We start from the raw sequence: 18578 nt of genomic DNA, 5'->3' as shown, positions 1-18578 counted from the left end.
TCATCAGCAGCATGTCTTTGTACCTATCGAAGGAAAATCTATTAAACTTAAACCCTACTTCTGTGAAGGACAGAGGTCATTCCTGCAGTTTTACAGTTTTTCTCTATTACCTTGGCACATTTCTCAAATTACACTACGGCTTAGCTGCAAAAGATCATAACTCACCCAAAACAATTAACTAATTTCTCCAAAGCAAAAAATTCTATCAATGAAGTGCCACTAGAATGAAAAGTACCTTCAGCATTGTTTTAACCATGAGAGTCAAAATGCTCAGAAATAATGTTGAATTATCCATGTTCCTGAGCTCCTCAGTTCTGAAAGACACTTCAGTTATTTCCTTTAGAGCAAAGAGTTATTGCCTTTTGCAGCTTAATCATACTGGTTCACTATTTGCAGTGATAAATGCTGTAATGGTCGTGCGATTGTCAGATACATTTCATGAAATGTGCCCAAGCAATCAAGGAAAAATAAAAACCCATCAGAATATTTGTGGGAAGACATGACTCGTAAAATGCTTCAAAAGAACAAGAAGACACACAAAGCCGTTTTTATTGGGCGCTTGTGTGGTTCCGAGGAGATGAGACGTCATTAAATCTAAAGAAAGCCAAGAGATATACAACTGAAGGAAGAACAGAACGATCGATTCTTCCCTATATATGACAGTGAAGGGAGTTCGAGGAATTCCAGCCTTATGCCTTTCAACAAGCTGTCATCGAAATGGTCTGAGTATAAATAATTCACTCAGTGTGAGCTTGTTTGGGAAAGTGTTTATAAGACCTAATATAATGTTTTGCTTTCCGTTCGTGGGTTTTGCGTATATTAGGAGGCCAGTCATGCCTACAAGGGTCTAGCGCGGCCCTCATGCTAATTCCTCAGGCAGGCCGTTATGATGTAAGCCGCTGTGAATGAGCCCTTTTCCAGAGAAGGAGGCTCTGCCAATCGCTTTGTGGGAAACCGTGTCGCCAGGAGGCTTCCCTCCCGGACGCCTCTGGGGGCGGCTTTTGCCTGTGTCTGCTCTGAGACTGACAGAGAGATCAATGGACGGATGGAGAGATGGATGGATTCGCCTCAGTAGGTTGGGATGCCGTGATTGTGATCGGAAGGTCACCGGTTCACATGCCATGGCTGTCAGAGTGATGTCACCGTCGAACCCTTAACCCCCCAGTTGCTCCACGGACGGGCAGACCCTGCTTTCTCAGAAAAACAAGGGGAAAAAATGCCACTTCGGATAAAAGCATTTGCTAAATAAGTAAAAAAAAAAAATTGTACATGGCTACTTTATTAATGTTGAGGGGAAATTGCAGGTTTACAGTAGCACGACACCCACATTTAGACAGCAGAGGTGGATAGTTCAGGTCCAGAAAGTAGAAATCCAGTCCAAGGTTTTGTTTCAACCAACCAGTTGAGTTCTCTGTGACTGAGACTCTTTATGCGCAGCTGCTTGGTTGAGACAAAATCTTGGCCTGGATTTCTATTTTCTAGGCCTGAACAATCCACCTCTGTTAGATAGTAAAAAAAAAAACAGGAGTCGTGCCTTTAACTCGATCTTCAGCGACAGCGTTGAGCCGCCCAGTTTTACATTCCATTGACTAGTGCCTTCAAGGGTCCTACGGTAGGCCCCCCCCCCCGAGTCTCAAACCCACGTCCATCTCTTTAACCAGAAGAGAGACGCTGAGTCACCAGACTCTCCCAGGGTTCACAAAGCTCCTCTTAGCTGGGGGACGATGACGCGGGATGGAAGGCGAGTCTCTGGAGGGTGCAAAGAAAATGCAACATTGAAGCGGAATCACCTGGGTAACAAAACGCTGAAGAAACAAGCTTTCCATAAAGAAATAACCCCTCCCCCCCTCCTCAGAACAGGCTTTGATTGGGTCACGGTGGTTCTGCCAAGTGTGCGGCTGAGTGCCCCACAACCCAGTGGGCCAGACGCATTTGCAGTCCGATTGCACGCTAAAGTCACAAACGCTTCTCTCTAAACACACCGGGGGGGGGTGAGGGGGTGGGGGGCACATTCAATAGCCTCTCGTTTCTGTTTGCACCAAACTCAAAGATATGTTTTTTATGCAAATTAGTTTGCTGTTTTTTTGTAAATTTTGTTGTACAATCTGCATCTGCAATGTATGCTGTAAACAAAGCCATAAGTAGAGGTGTAAGGTTCAGGTTCAGAAAGTACAAATCCACACCAAGATTTTGTTTCAACCAACCAGGAGAGACTGTGTGTCTGTGACTCTTTATGTTCAACTGGTTGGTTGAAACAAAATCGTGGTCTGGATTTGTACTTTCTGAACCTGAACTTTACACCATTGGCTATAAACAATAATACAGAGGAAAGCACTTAACTACCTGAACCTTAGAAAGCTTGTCTGAATCTAGTCCCAGATCATGCCTTAACAATTTAATATGCCATTGACATCCTACACACTGTTACCTCGACTACGTATCTTTGTGTATTTTGCCATGTTTTCGTGTGGAGAAACAATGGGGCCAGTTCAGGACACACTGAAGAAAAGAAGGCCATCTCTGAATCGTCAGAGGGAGGAAGGTGCTGTCTCCCACACGACCATGCTCTCTGAACTTGCTGAACCCCCCTGCAGTCCCTCCGGTTCACCACATGGAGGCTTCACGCCCATACTGAAGCTGCAAGAGCCTCGCTTCATAAACAGACATTTTTTGTGTGGATATGAAGCCTAAATGCTTTACCTGTCCTTGTTCATGACTTTTCCTTCTCATCCTGGTTTTACTCCAATAGCCCTTCATTATATAGTCACGTAGATTATATGTTATGTAGCCCTTCATTATATAGTCACGTAGATTATATGTTATGTAGCCCTTCATTATATAGTCACGTAGATTATATGTTATGTAGCCCTTCATTATATAGTCACGTAGATTATAAGTTATGTAGCCCTTAATTATATAGTCACGTAGATTATAAGTTATGTAGTCCTTCATTATATAGTCACGTAGATTATAAGTTATGTAGCCCTTCATTATATAGTCACGTAGATTATAAATTATGTAGCCCTTCATTATATAGTCATGTAGATTATATGCTATGTAGCCCTTCATTATATAGTCATGTAGATTATATGCTATGTAGCCCTTCATTATATAGTAACATAGATTATATGTTATGTAGCCCCTCATTATACAGTCACATAGATTATATGGCATGTAGCCCTTCATTGTATAGCCACATGGGTAATATGTTATGTAGCCCTTCATTATATAGTCACATTGATTATATGGCATGTAGCCCTTCATTGTATGATCATACTCTGCCTTCTCCCATACGTTTCGGGCTCAGACTAGTTCACCTCGGCTACTCCAAGGATCCTCCAAGGAATCTCACTGGAGGTGCTGGGCAGCTGTAAGCAGGGCTGCTAGGTAACACCACAGGAAGCACCGTCGCCTCACACCTCTAGGACCAGGGTTGAAGTATCTGTAAGTAGAAATACCTGAAATAGTACTTCTGTATTCTTACTCAGCTCTTTTCCTTGTGTGTGTATATAAAAAAAATATATATATTTTTTTGCACTTTCTCAACAGAGTATTCAGATAGATGGTATTCATAGCCTGGGTCCTTATTGAGCTAGTATCGGAAAAATTCATTGCAGAGTCTCAAAGCACTTATGTAAGTCGCTCTGGCTAAGGGCGTCTGCCAAATCCTGTAAATGTAAATGTAAATGAAGTCTCCGCCAGGGTTCCCCCCGTGCAGTTGTGGGGTTTCCTCTGGGTACTCTGATTCCCTCCTATAGTGCAAAAATATGCTGAGGCTAACTGAAGCTACCAAATTGCCCATATGTGTGTGAATGAATGATGCGTGAGTGTGCCCTGCAATGGGTTGATGCCCCATCCGGGGTTGTTCCCTGTCTTGTGCCTGTAGGCTCTGGACTCCTCGCAACCCTGAATAGGACAAGTGGTTACGGAAAATGGATGGACGGGTTATGTGTGTAGCACATTACACAGAGGAGCGGAAAATATCACCACACTGTACAGCAGATTATAGGTTTTCAAACTGCAGTGTCAGTGTACAGTGAAGTCAGTCGGAGGACAATGGGTAAACCAGGGGTCAGAGAGGACACCTATCAGGCTACTGCAGCTGAAAATGCCTTAGAAGGGAAAGATCAACGTCCACCACTTTGAAGTGCACTCATAATTGCACTGTCCTTGTATAAACTCTTATAAAAAAAAAATCCCTGACCTTAACAAACCTCTGTAAACGGCTGGTGAGAAACGGCAGTCATCTGGAAAATCAGTAGCTGACTAAAGTACAGTATAGTATTCTCTCATTTCAGGATGCTCCAGCTCTAAAGTACAGAAATACTCATTTTCTTTTTAATATCTTAAATGATACACATATATAAAAATCATTCATTACTGCTTTACAAAGTAGCATTGCATTTCCTATTTAATTCAGTGGATACCAACATATAATAACATGGCAGGAAAAAAACTATCCAAGTTAAGACCCAATATAGTGTCTCAAAAGGAGAAAAGGGAGAAATTGCTCTTCATTTACTTTGAGTCCTTTTTCCAGATGCCCTGTGCTTCCTGTGCTTTATGGGATGGATGATTCATGGATAGACGGAATGATATTTTAATCAACAGAAATAATTGTTCAAACAGTCTAAATTCAGCTTTAGTCTCAAGTAGAACTGATTAATAAAGGTGTTTACTCCTTTTTTCCATTACATACGTACTGCCTTTTAACACATTAATGGATGTGGCACAATTTTTACACAATTTTCTTTCATCCAAAAGACAGTCAAATACCTTATTCTTAAGAAATATTCCTTAAACTTTAAATTCATCTAATATATAATTAAGTCTCTGTCCCCTATAAATATGGCTATAAATATACGTGAATACTCTGTCTGGCCATTCATTTTTCTACAATATAATTAGAAATATTTTAATTCATTAAGCATGCTTTTGGGTGTGTTTTTGTACACTTTCTACAATAAAAATTCGTTTTATTGTCATTTTTGTCGGAGCACAAGAAAGTAAACAGTCTTATCGGAACGCAGTGCATGACTAACATACACAAAGATTACCGATCACCTTCAACCACATTTATGAACGCGAATATATAAGGCCATAAACTCAAACAGACGAAATTTTACACTACAGTTACAGTTGCAATATAATATGAAGTACTCTGTCATTTCCGACAGAAGCCAGCGTACTGGTGAGGAACCTCACGGTGCCTGTATAAGCTCTGGCAGGTCACGTGTTAGGCGGCGTGTTCGAGGATGCAACGTGTCTATTTGCCCGTTTGCGGACAGATACCTGATAAATCTCATACTGATTATCACCTTGACGCCAGTAGATAAATGCAAATGAAGCATAAAATGAAAGATCGAAAGCATAAACAAGTGTTTGGCTACGATTAAACCAATACGCGACGTTTCGAGAAAATACAGAATAATTAATGTCAAGTGCCTTATTGCATAATCTATATGTAATTCTGCATGCAATAAATTGCTTCGTTTATCTGAAAACATTTTTAACATGTCACCTGTACTGATTTGAGTAGGCTATACATTTCTGATAAATGTAAAAAAAAAATCAGGTTTGTATATATAATTGACAATATAATTGACAGTTTCTAGGCATGATATAGTTGCATCGCCAAAACAATCGAAAACGATACTATTCTATTTTAAAACGTTACAAAACTCAAATCGTACGGGTTTATTCGTTAACCACATTTCATTAAAATGATAACAACAAATACATGGAGAATCAGGAATATCACATTTATTAATTTCGATGCTGGGTTTCGTTTCACGTTCAGTTTTATATTTCCCAAATGTTTAAATTAAAGTTATAGAAAATTATACTGATATTCGTTATTTTCGGCATTTTACATATATAGAGTAAAAATTTTGACATGTTTTAAAGTGTGCTCATGCGCTTTGGTTATCTTGTTACTAAACCATTTAAAACATTTGTTTAAAAATGTCACAATTTCAGTTTTTTAAATGTATTTTTTTATCTGGAAATAAATTAACCACAAGGCGTTCAATTAAAATGTAGGTCAGACGTATACAGAGCAACATCATTGATTTGACACAACGGCAGTTCATCCAGTGGTGAAAGTCATTTTGGAAGGAAAAAGGAAAGCTATGGGAATCAAAGCAAATCGAACCAAACCTGGTCTCTCAATCTCCGCAATCTCCACCGTAGTTCAGACGAACTAGTGCTTCTAAACTACACATGCGGTGCGACGCTGTGAGTGAATATGTGTATGGTTGGGGCGGAGATGTATTATTTTCGTGGGATAGGTATTGGGGAGCAACTGTTAAATGATTGTATGGGTCCGTCCATCCATTCCTTTACCATTCCCGCTTATCCTATATACGCAGGGTCGCGGGGATCCCCAACTTATCCCGCAAGCTACGGGCGCAATGCAGGGAATAACCCAGGACGGGAGGCCAAACCTGTGGAGGTAGGCTATCCAAAGAGGAAAAATTAAAGCTTTCATCCACTTTCTTCGAAATTCACAACATAAAGACCTATTTTCTCAAACTGCACAATAATTATGGGTATTACTTGTGTGTGTGTATATATATATATATTCATGCAATTCTGGAAGCTAGTAAAATAATATTCGCATCACTTACGTGCCTTTGGGAAAACATCCATGATTGACAGCACTCATAGCCAATGGAAGTTAGGGGTCATGCTGAGGGGCCGATCCGAACAGGGCCTCCGCTCCTGGTGCACGGGAGTACTCTGTTAAATTGTGGCCCCTCGATGCTGCCGCCGGCTCTATCGTAGGCTTAGTTCTTCCCAGCATTGACTCCCTAATACTGTACTTCTAAAGGGATACACAGTTATCGAAGATAGATTAATTTAATGAGTGAATGAGTCACTGAGAATATGATTGCTGTAGAATGTATTAAAGGTCTTAATATAGCGGGAGCATGCTTGCTATCCGATGCTGCGACATCTCCAAAGAGAGCCACGGGAAGCCTCGCAAACCCATAAGGGGAGCTGTCTGGTCGCACTATTGATTGCATGTGTACACTGTTTCTTTAAAACCAGCAATATAACAGCATTGCTGAGATTAGGCTACATTGGCGGGTTTTTACTCCACTTAGAGAACAATAAGGAAATAGTTTCGAAGCCGCGAGTCTCTAAAACATTAACCCACTCCTAGGGTCTGAACGCTTATTGTCGTCTCGTACCCTGGAAGGGAGCTAGCTACTGATCTCTACGGTGACCCCGAAATGCTTCAGGTTAAAGAGTATGTTCTGCTGAGTACGTTTGCAAGCGTGTCACTTAAATGCATTGGTTTTTAAAAATCCATTAGAAAATTTGCTAAAAGGCACCTTTTAAATTAAATAAAGCTTAGAGAGCGTTTAGTGTATTTGTGTTACTACACGCCCAAGACATCGCCAAAAGGATCTTCGATGTGAAACATCCCCGCAATAATAATTAAAATGCGGGATTGTTTATCCCCGATCTTCCAAGAAAAATACCTGCAGAAAGTTCTTCCAGAGTTGTATTCGTCGGTGTTATTGTGGTTTCTGCATTATCAGCACTACCAGCGTGTGTCTGAATTGGTTAGACTGGTGAAGACTCAACGTTTTCATTAAAAAAAAAAAAACAAAGTCAGTCATTTAATTAGATTTTGTATAGATTATTCACACCGTCCTAGAAACTAAAAACCTTATTTATTTATGGTAATTATGGCTCGAAATTGGGTAGCGGGTCTGTAGAGTTGTTTCCTTTAGCGGATCACGAGTATTAACAGTTTGTTTACTCATGCACCACTGTTCCGGGGCGAAAAATATCGGTTACAAAGGAGAAAGGTTGAAACACCCACACTAAATTAATAAAAAAAACATGAATAGTCTCCGGCGACCCTACCCAGGATATGCGTCTGCAGGCAGAAGGGATCGGCAATGAAATGACTGTGCAAATGAATAGATTCATATAGGAATGCCGTTCTATTACTAAATTAAGGTTTTCCGTCTTTGCTGGAACCGTAAATATTGAAAGTGGTTCTGCTTAGGCATATAAGAGAAAAATCTGTTAATGGCGGACAGGCTAAATCCCCCCTATTTAAGTTGTTTCAACAAATGATAAAATTTTGTATTGCACATTTAGTATTACACGGTTTATCGTATGCGTTTGGAATGGTAAAACGTTTGCTAGTGGGCTATGGTTTATCGCTACGGCACAGGTGTGCTCACGGCGGTCAGGGTCCAATCTTAAACCGTGGGAGGCTTTCAGAGCCAAATGCGAGTGACTGGAGTGCGATCCTGCATTATTTGGAAGACCGTCGGAGACTGGAGGGAATCCCCTGGAAACACCCGGACTCGCACCCGACCTGCGGGACGACAACCACAAGGTCTGGCCACTAGAGGAGCCATATCCGCCTAGCACATGTCACGACGAAATCTAACCCACGACTAGTGTCCTTTCACATATAAATATGTAATTTCTATATGGACTGAAGTAACTACATTCGGATGAGAAGGACTATCGCAGAAGGCGGAAGAAGCTAATCAGACGTGAAGGTTCACATTCGTCCTTGTAGATTACATACAATAAAACAATACATCATATCATATCATCGACGGTGTACAGATCATTCAGAGTTGGGACAAAAGCGAAGTAATTTTGCATTATTGATGGTCAGTTCTATTCTGGATATTGCAATCGTGTCTGTATATTTTACATCGTGTCACCTGAACGCTTCGAGGGATTCATTCAAGCATTCGGAACATGCGTGCTACCGCTGAAGTATTAGCTTTTCTTCTTGGTTTCCTGAGTGTAATCATGGTCGGAGTTTCTTTGCAAAATCCGTACTGGAGAGTATCGAGCGATGACGGGAACGTGATCAGAACCTCCACTATCTACGAGAACCTCTGGATGTCCTGCGCAAGCGACTCCAGCGGCTCCTTCAACTGCCGCGACTTCCCCTCTCTCTTCGCGCTGACCGGTAAGGTACTGCCAGCGTCACACAAATGGAATATCCATCTTCCAAACTCTTACTCTGGTCATGGTCGCTTGGGGATGTGGACGGTTTCCCAGGCAGTGTTAGGGTACAAGGCAGAGGTGCACGCCGGACGGGGTATCAGTCACTCGCAGGGCTGGATAACATAATTCAGCAAAACACACTTCCATCCATCCATACATACATCCATCCATCTTCTAAACGTTTATCCTAATCAGGGTCGTGGGGGGGGGGGGGGGGGGGGGGGGGGGCTGGAGCCTCTCCAGGCAGCATAGGACACAAGAGTTCAGTCAGTGTGCTTAACCACATAAATAATACGCAGGCAAGTTTATTTTTATATTATTTTACAGAGGTGGAGATTTCAGGTCAGGAGAGTAAAAACCCAGGCCAAGATTTTGTTTCAACCAACCAGTTGGGCATAAAGAGTCACAGACAGAGTTGGCTGAACTGGATGGTTGAAACAAAATCTTGGTCTGGATTTGTACTCTCTGGACCTGAAATCTCCACCTCTGGTATTTTACCATGCATGCACAGAGGGCACTCGAAGTACTTTACAGAAATATAAAGCACATACCTAAATTAAACGTAAAAGGATATAACATTCGAGTATTCGCATATGAAATAATAAACATGAAGCGTCCAGGATGATAAAAACGCGTATTTTCATTAAAATTAATTAAAAGTTATAGGAAATACAATAGTCTTCAGGTTGGTCTGAGAGCTTGGTCTTATTGTTGGGGTCCTCCTGGTGTTCAATGTGAGCAGCACCCGCAGTGAGTCCCGTGATAACTTAATGCCATTTCACCATATTTAACCCCGGCTCTGGGCACGATTGGCTGACGAGTCCAGATCTGATACAGACAGGCTTCACAGGTTCTAGGAATTCGCCGAGTTGTAACCCCACGCCGCAGATTTCAAGTTCTCTAATTAACCGAAACGCAGTCAAGGATCTGGGAACTGGAATGATGTGCTCGGTATTCTTTGGGGTTTGTTAAAATCCTAGCAGCAGCGATTTGAATAAGCTGAAGCTGATTTGTGGAGTTTTTTTTTTTTTTTTTTGGGCGGGGGGGGGGGGGGCAGTCAGGAAATGATTACAACCTGCTAGACATAAAGACATGGGGTATGTCTTTGACTTGCTTAGAAACAAGTCTCTCATTTTGTTTGTATTTCTAAAATGAGAAAGAACGTATTACTTGCCAATACAACTACTAGTGTGCGTAACGGCTTATAAATTGATCCAAGTTACTTATGAAGCATGCAATGAAGTAGACGGCAGTTTATAATATAAATAATGTTTTCTGGCAATTGAGAATTCTTCTGATAGTCTTGGCAACTTAGAACAACTAATTAGTTCTTTGGCATTCCCCCCATTAAAATGCTTAATGGAAAGAAAAAACATAAGGACTTAAAATTTCGGCCTGCGAACGTTATAGTAAAATAGAGTAATGCAAAGGGGGTTATTTCTGCAGGCATAATACAATGAAGGCCGCGGTGAAACCGTGTCCCGTTTGAACATTGAACGTTATTGGAGTTTTTATAGCAACAAACTAATCCCTTAACAATCGTCATGTCACAGAAGAGTGCGCGAGGCTGATGTGTGTAAGATTTAAACTACGACCAAGTATTGGTGCAAGATAGTACTTACAAATGCAGCCTGCAACTGAGGGACGAGCTGAAGATAAGCGGAACGTTTGCCCACATTGACGCCAAATATAATTAGGCCTACGGAAAATTTACAACTGAGCTTGTGGCAGTTTTCGCAGAACATACTCAGAATTAATGTCATTGTTGAAGCTGTATCTTTGTTTCCTTGGGCTTTTGGGGTGGGTTACGCTGAGGGATGTCTTACCTGCAACCGTTACTGGAAGGTATCCACCGTGGATGGAAACGTTATTACTGTTATTGTTTGCGCATTTATAAGAATTTGTCCTGTGTAACCGATTCCACGAGCATCAACAAATGCCAAAACTTCAAGTGCCTTTTTTGCTTTATCTGGTACGTTGTTGTAAACCGATACTCAGCCCGCCCTCAAAATGCACGTCTGACCGTTCAGGAGGATGGATTTTAAAAGGGCATCCACCTTAATAGGTATACCTAAATAAGTCGGATAAGATAAGCATGAACAAAGCGCGAGAATCTGACGAAAAAAATGAACCTGAATTAAAAATGTAGACTTTGCCTTTTCTACCTTGTGTGCTTTATGTAAATTCAACGTCTCGAAGAAAGCTAACCGAGTCGAAATCCATTAAAATAGGCCTAGCACCGTACACGTTACTAATATTTGCTTTGCCGTTTTTGACAGGGCACCTTCAAGCGTCCCGAGCGCTAATGATTGCGGCTATAGCCATGGGCGCGGTCGGCGTCTTTGCCACCCTGGTCGGAATGAAGTGTTCCAAAGTCATGGGAGAAAACTATGCGCTGAAGGGAAGGATCGCTGGAACTGGGGGCGCTTTTTTCCTGCTCCAAGGTGAGAAGGGACACTTACGTTAAATTATAGCGACGCAGTAATTCAGTAATTTACTCCTTTCATTTTTGTCCTTGATGTTCCCCTTCTAGGTCTATGCACTATGATATCTGTATCTTGGTACGCGTTTAATATCACCCAAGAGTTTTTTGATCCACTCTATCCAGGGATAAAGTAAGTATGCGTTAGGGCTCAGTCCCCTTTTTATGTTACGTTATTGCCATCTACTGTTATTGCACAGTACTTTTTCAGCGTCCACCTTGCGCCAGAAACCCTCCCTTATACTGGTTGCACTAAATACTTTTATCTAAAGCCGATTTCTACTATTCAATAACGCGGGTTCTCAGGGGCACGAAAGCCGCTCCCATTCTGTGTCGTCGGCACACGGAAATGAACGAAGTGGAAATGTGCTGCTTCGCAGGTACGAACTCGGAGAGGCGCTGTATATCGGTTGGGTTTCGGCTACGATCGCCATCTGTGCGGGGGTATGTCTGCTGTGCTCCTGCAAGTCGGCGAATTCAGAGAAACTGTGAGTCCAGCAGAGTTCCGCTATAATATATATTTCCGTGCTTGTGTGCTGTACCCGGGGGCGCCGTAAGGGGGGTGGGGCGGGAGGGGGTTGGAGTTAAAAGGATTCCAAGGGACCTTGAGTGACAGGGAGCCTAAACAATTTGGAAAATAACTGGATTGGTCTCGACTGGGGGCCCCAAAATCTCTAGAAACGCCCCTGGCTGTATCTGCAGGCCAAGTCAAACGTTTACAACAATAAACTTGTGTTTTTATCTCTCTCCACTCAGGCCTTATCACCATAAGTCTGCAAGAGGTACAGTATACTCAACGAGGCAAGGAATCGAGGACGCTAGGCTACCGAACACGCCCAGTCATTACGGCAGGAACGCCTACGTCTGAGCCAGTCTAGTTCCGCGTTAACTCCCCCAGAACTGTGCATCTCAAACCTTCTCTCCCATTGGTCCGGAGAGTCTACAATAAAATGTCTTGCATCTCTGAGTAATAGCTACTTTAAATGGTAACTTTCAAGATGGAGATCACTTGCCACTGAGCATATTCTCACAATGCTGTAATAAGACACCAGCAGTGTAAGCTAACGCAGTGGGGTAGCTGTGAAATAATCATATTGAATTGTTTAAATTGCTGCTATTATATAGCCTGCAAGTGTCACTGGAAAAGCAGTTAAGTCCTGTGCATGTAACCATATATTACCAGGGAAGTTCACCCTTAACTTAAAATGAAGGCGTTAAATGAACTAAAATTTGACCTCGGGGACAATTGAGACTCTTATTCTCCTGTTCTGTTGCATCACCATGGAAATTTTTATTCAGTAATTTGTCTCTATGCTGACTTTTTAATGGGCGACGCTGTGAACACTTGTGTTAAGACAAGAATAACATTGTTATATATAATAGTTTCGGCAGAGCAAAGAAACACCTTATAATTAACGAAACTATTTGAAACAATCAATGCAATTTAATCTAATCAGACTTTATCGCACTCACCTGTTGTGCCGTAGGAATAATGTTTGCTCCGACCTTAATGTTGAAACCTACTGCTTTTAATGTTTTAATGCCGTTTAACTGAAAGAAAAAAAACGTTAAGGAAATGCGTCTGTGGGTCGAAACTCAAGACGCGCCGGACCGAAAACAACGTAAAGTGAATTACCGTGAATCGAAGGATTTTCTGCGTTGAGTAGATTAAAACAGAAATAATGCATGTGTTCTTTGTAACGTTAAATTTTTTTTAAGCGCAAACTATGTGTCATAAATAAAAACACTAGTACATGAACTGCAATAGTTGCACATCTTTTTGTGTCAAGTTGTTTATTTTCTGAAAGGCAGTCAATTGTTCATTCAGCAAATATCAATTTATGCAGACTTGTAATGAATAGTATTGAGTATGAAGGCAGGGATTCGTAGGCCTGCACGTCAGCATGAAATCGTCAGTATGCCCTGGCAGATACAGCCAATAGTTACATTATAAAGCAGGGAAAGGATCAAGGGACACACTGATGTAGAGCAGTGTTTCCCAACCCAGACTACAGGGACCCCCAGACTGTCCACATTTTCGCTCCCTATCAGCACCCAGCCAATTAGGAACACCGAATGCCTTGTACAGGTATGTTACAGGAGCTGAGTGGGAGCAAAAATGTGGACTGTCTGGGGGTCCCCGAGGTCCGAGTTGGAAAAGAATAATGTAGAAGACAGGACGGAGATCCAACGCAGAAAAAGGCCTCCAGACTGAGACAAAACACGGAAAATACCTAATATGGCCACATGGAGGTGCTGTAACCATTGATCCCTTTTTAACAGTTCATTTGTTTAAGAGTTGTAATACTGAGTAATTACTGTCAATCACTGTACTTCACATTAAAAAATAGCTGAGTTAGCTTCTAGACAGAGGGTTGCCACAAAGCCATGCCAGCATTAAAAAAAAAAAAATCACCAAATTACTCAAAAAAGAAGCATAGAGGTTCATCAAAAAGCCACCCACAGAAATACTGCAGAAAAACTGAACTTGTAAGACACAGAAACTCACACAGGGCAGGGTGTTTGAATTAGCTGTACTCTTCCGGTTCCAGATTTGGCGAAAGTTTGCTAATTATTAATTGATCAGCTGAGAATTTTAACCGACGCAACCTTTAGCTCATTTACAGTTGGGTGCTTCAATGAAAATGTTCAGGTTTAGTACCTTTCCGTAAACTACGCTGGACATTTACCTGTGTGGCACCTGCTCCCTTAGTCCATTTTGTCCCCCCGACTCACTGATTTCTTATTCTAAGGCCAGAATATTACTGGGTGACCTAAATAGGTCATGTGATTAAAGAATGTGGCTTTACCCCAAGTCAGGTGACCTGTAGCTGGCAAAGACACAGCTACGGCAGACAGCAAAGAAAAAAACCTGTGTGTGTGTGTGTGTGTGTGTGTGTGTGCCTGTGCCCAACCTGGACCTGCGGCACCAAAGGGGCACAGACGGCGCCGCAGCCAAATGAGGAACTGGGACGAATTTGAAAATGACTATATTAGGGAAAAGCCTGGATTGAAAAGGGGAAACTTGCCCTGCAACAGCTGAGCCAAAAACAACCTCAGAATAATGAGTGAAAGGCTTGAGAAAGGAATAGTGGGGGGGTGGAAGGAGGGAGGGGGGTCACGTGGCAGCAGGGCTGAAAGCCGGTGTGATGGGGGGGGAGAGACAGGAGCGAGACGGACTTTAGAGGGAGGTCATGGGAAAGTGGAAGCGACAAACAGGAGGAGGACAGAACGTGCGCTCTGTGAATGGAGAGAGAGGCCTTTGGTGGGGACAGCAAGACTGGGCCTTTCTTCCTGCGAATCCCAGGGCAGCCAAATCATCTAAGATGGGCAGCTCCCTCTATCACCCTGGATTGTCTGTCAGGTATGGACCAGCTGAGGAAGCTATGCTCAGGTCTATCTCCTCCCAAACCCTAACCTTCTTCACTTGTCCTTCTTTTGCTACAAGCAGTCCTGAAGTCTACTTTTATCCCTTTCAACAGCCCAAGGCATAGACTTCAGAACTGAAGACTGTGATAAACAGTAAGACAGCAGAAAGGTGCATTCCCCATCAGATGCTCCTCTGTCATTTATTTTAACAAGTCAAAGGGAAAAAGTCCAAAAATACACTTTGGGATATTTATTTCACTTAATTTGGGGCCCCACTTGTCCTCGTTTTGGTACATACATTAATTTTTGGGTGCCTCTTGCGCTAGTTTGTCCAGCGCCTCCCCGTCGAATCGCAGTACATGCCAGCCCTCACTGTCTGTCAGGTCCTGGGCACCCTTGGCTTTGTAAAAGTCCAGAGATGGAGTGTTCCAGTTAAGCACGGAGAACTGCAGACGCACACACCGCTGCTCCTTACCCACCTGCACAGGAAAAAAAAACTACATTACCCACCATACATTGTTTCCCATCACCTGCCTACAATGGCAGAGAATACATTACCCATCATGCATCGCTACTCCTTATATTACATTATGCAACATACACTGCTGCTCCATATGCATCTGCACATAGGCAAAGAAAAATGACCTCACCTGAGCAACCTTACTCATTAACGCCGTGCCAACACCCTTCCCTGCAGAGCAAAAACAAAATCAGGACCCCCCCCCCCCACCAAAACCCGGTCGTTATTAGACATAGAAAATTGCATGTAAATGCAATGCTGTGGATCAGCACACAGAGCATAAATGGACAAGCGCTCACTTGGAAACTTACCTCTGAACTCCGGCATGACATAGAGATCCTCCATGTACACAGAACGGCCTTTCCATGTGCTGTAGGTGTAGAAGAACAGGGCATAGCCAACCACTGTATATCCTGCAAAGACAAATATGGTCAATGTCTTTCATGCCGAGCTCTGATTGGTTAGCAACACAAAGGGCCAGAATGTCAGATGGCAGTTAGGACCAATTACAAGTGATGACAAAGGGACATGCTGTCTTGCAGTCAATGAGATAAAGGCTGATCTGCAGCCACCCTCCTCGGCAGATTCAGCAGTTAATCAGTCATTGAAAGACTAGACGGATAACTATGTGGGAGGGTTGAAGTCTACGCTGGAGTTATGAATTAACCGATATGTCCCTGCTCCCAGTACTCAACAATGCCTGATGTAAGCATGCAAAGATCCACACCTATATTGATTCACTCATCTGTTCACCTACCCTCTGTCCTTCTGTACTGTTCTGGCACCTCCGCAACAAGGCATTGAAAGAAAGGATTTTTGCTAAACCCATCTTGTTCTAGCACTGGGGACAGAAATGAGAGCGTTTGGGGGGAGGGGCTGATTATAAGAAAATCCCCACTTTCTAACCGTGAAGGTTCCTGAACAGCTAGCCCACCCGGCTAAGCAGCGTTAGCATCTGCTGCCCTGACTATTACTTCGAACCGGAAGCTTTATACGATACAAAAATAACGCCAGATGCCTTCGATCCTAGCTATCCTTCTGTGGGAGTTCTCCAACACTGTTGTACCTTCATGTGAAATCTTCACCTGGTCGGGCATATTCTCATAAACCGCCAATTCCTAGAAGCACAGAGAACAGGGGAACTCAGGCAGTCACTCTGAAACCAACCTGATTCGATTTCAGTGATACAACTGTTAGGATATTATATTTTACATAGCGCCATACATAGTATGAGAATGAAAATGAAAGGCGTAGTTGTAGCTCCCAGTACCAAAAATAGAACTGGAGCTGCACATGACGCGTGTAACCGGCGAACTCGGCACATAATGTACAATAGGAGAACTGTTATTTTGCGGCTAACTGCTGCAATTCTTTTCTGCACACAATATGATACGAACTAAAAGCAATGCTTTGCTGGGTTACCATGATCATCCGCGATATATCTTTGCAGTCACCCGGCGTGGCAGCGCGAATTATGAAATCCATTTCCAAGACCGTGTGCTCAGTTAACACTTAGCTGTGCTGAAATCACTCAGACCTGGGACTTTGGTCCGTGTACGTGAGTATAATTCGTTTTTCAACTTTAGACGGAAAAAACAAAAACGAAAAAACGGGTAATTTTCTCCATTTCGACTAGACGAATCCTAAAGGGAAAACTGGAAAACGGCTTCTTTCGCGTTTATTGGTTGTCTGTCTGAAGAGGTCAGAAAACGTCTCGTATTCCGTTTGCCAGGAGGTGGGCGAGGTAATATGTGTGCCTTTAGGATTGGTCCAAAGGTGTGCACCTGGTTTTCTTGATCTTATTGTAACATGGATCAGTCTGTAAGCGCTACGACAGCCCTTACAGATCTATTCCGTTTATTCGTTATATATGCATGACGTATGCAGCACATATGTAGGATACCTCATTGCATTAAGGCGTTAAACTTGCTATGACGAGCTTAAATAAATAACCTGATTTAAAGGTACTTTTTATTACGGGATGTAGATTGCTTTAGAATTGATGCTTAACATATAAAATGGTAGAATTACACAAACTATCTGTAAATAGGGTGACCAGAAAATCCATGTGAGGGAGGGACACTTTGAGATACAGCTTTTACAAACTACTTTCAAACTGAAAGGCTCCTGTGCTCGGCTAAACAGTTCAGCTCTTCGTGTGCTTTGACTGGTTTGCTTCCTTGACTGAAAGAATCATCTAGCCGTTTCACATTAATATTAGTGACACATGCATGATTATAGGAGACTGATAAATCAGCACAGAGCAAGAACTCAATACTGAAGTGCAATCCAGGTCCTTTTAATTGAAATGGTAGTTCACAATTCCTGTCCTAGTTCAGAAATGACGCTGGACTAAACTACAGTAAGAACGAATTATTTTGCAGGCTTTATATTTGACAGCAACCTCCTGTTTGCAGTTACCGAGGACGCTCCTCGATTTTATTGGCTAAAGGTCGCACTCGTGACTCGGTCCTTGGTGCTGATTGGATAAGCGGGCTTCGGACCTCGATAACATTCCTAATAAGCAACTAAAAACCGGAAACTACGAACATATTGTCAATGTTGCTTCGTTGTCTGCTTCTGGTGACAGTAATAATGAAAGTGACATTAGCGATAACAAATATTTAAACTATACAAGATAGATCGGATTGCGCATAGGGTATTTTGTAGGGAGTCAAGTTTATCGGGCGGGGCCATAAAGTGTGCGCTGAAGTGTAGAAAGTTTTAAAACTATTTTTAAATAAAGTTTGTATTGGAGGTTTATGCAACTTTGCTAAAAAAAAAACAAAAAAATCGGGCAATGACGATTTGAATGCTGCAAACCTATACGAGATTCTTCGCAAATTGTATTAATCATGCACCAGGAGAGTCATCTTACAGTTTAAAATACATGACGTCTTTAAAATCACACACCCACAAATTTCACCTATAAAAGCAGATGGCTTGTGCATGTCAACCACCCTGCATAACCGCAGGCAACAGATCCGCTTCCACATGAAGGCAAACAGGAAATCGTTTAATTTCAAGAATAAATGCTTATTATTCAGACTGCCATGCGTCAAAATCTGGTTTGTTTGAAGGCATACAGTCTACCCTTGAAAGTATATGCTGACTGGGTGGCCTTCACGGTATCGATTCCCATGCACTGTTTATTTTTGAACGAATCATGTCTGATTCATTATAGCAGTGACGTAGCTGGAGGCGGTAATC

General features: G+C 42.3%; 2 protein-coding genes across 3 annotated transcripts; one reads left to right on the top strand and one right to left on the bottom strand.

The window, feature by feature from the left end:
• The first annotated feature begins 8254 nt into the window (after window positions 1-8254).
• Window positions 8255-13238, top strand: LOC125724905 (claudin-15-like). The gene is made up of 5 exons (XM_049001369.1): window positions 8255-8959; window positions 11277-11441; window positions 11531-11612; window positions 11860-11967; window positions 12236-13238. Exons 1-5 carry the CDS (start codon window positions 8743-8745, stop codon window positions 12345-12347), a joined length of 684 nt encoding a protein of 227 aa, XP_048857326.1. The 5' UTR covers window positions 8255-8742; the 3' UTR covers window positions 12348-13238.
• A 1780-nt stretch (window positions 13239-15018) lies between these two features.
• On the bottom strand, window positions 15019-17203 carry sat2b (spermidine/spermine N1-acetyltransferase family member 2b). 2 transcript variants are annotated; one of them, XM_049001374.1, is made up of 6 exons: window positions 16791-17199; window positions 16435-16486; window positions 16126-16209; window positions 15680-15781; window positions 15499-15539; window positions 15019-15327 (listed from the first exon to the last, which is right to left on the bottom strand). In XM_049001374.1, exons 1-6 carry the CDS (start codon window positions 16851-16853, stop codon window positions 15148-15150), a joined length of 522 nt encoding a protein of 173 aa, XP_048857331.1. In that variant the 5' UTR covers window positions 16854-17199; the 3' UTR covers window positions 15019-15147. The 2 variants fall into 2 exon arrangements, with proteins under 2 accessions (XP_048857331.1, XP_048857332.1); XM_049001375.1 differs by lacking the exon at window positions 16126-16209 and having other exon boundaries at window positions 16791-17203.
• Window positions 17204-18578: the final 1375 nt, after the last annotated feature.

Source organism: Brienomyrus brachyistius, unplaced genomic scaffold (genome assembly GCF_023856365.1).
Source record: "Brienomyrus brachyistius isolate T26 unplaced genomic scaffold, BBRACH_0.4 scaffold58, whole genome shotgun sequence".
Lineage (NCBI taxonomy): Eukaryota > Metazoa > Chordata > Actinopteri > Osteoglossiformes > Mormyridae > Brienomyrus > Brienomyrus brachyistius.
Note: the sequence above shows the minus strand (reverse complement) of the source record. Positions and strands in the feature narration are given on the sequence as shown.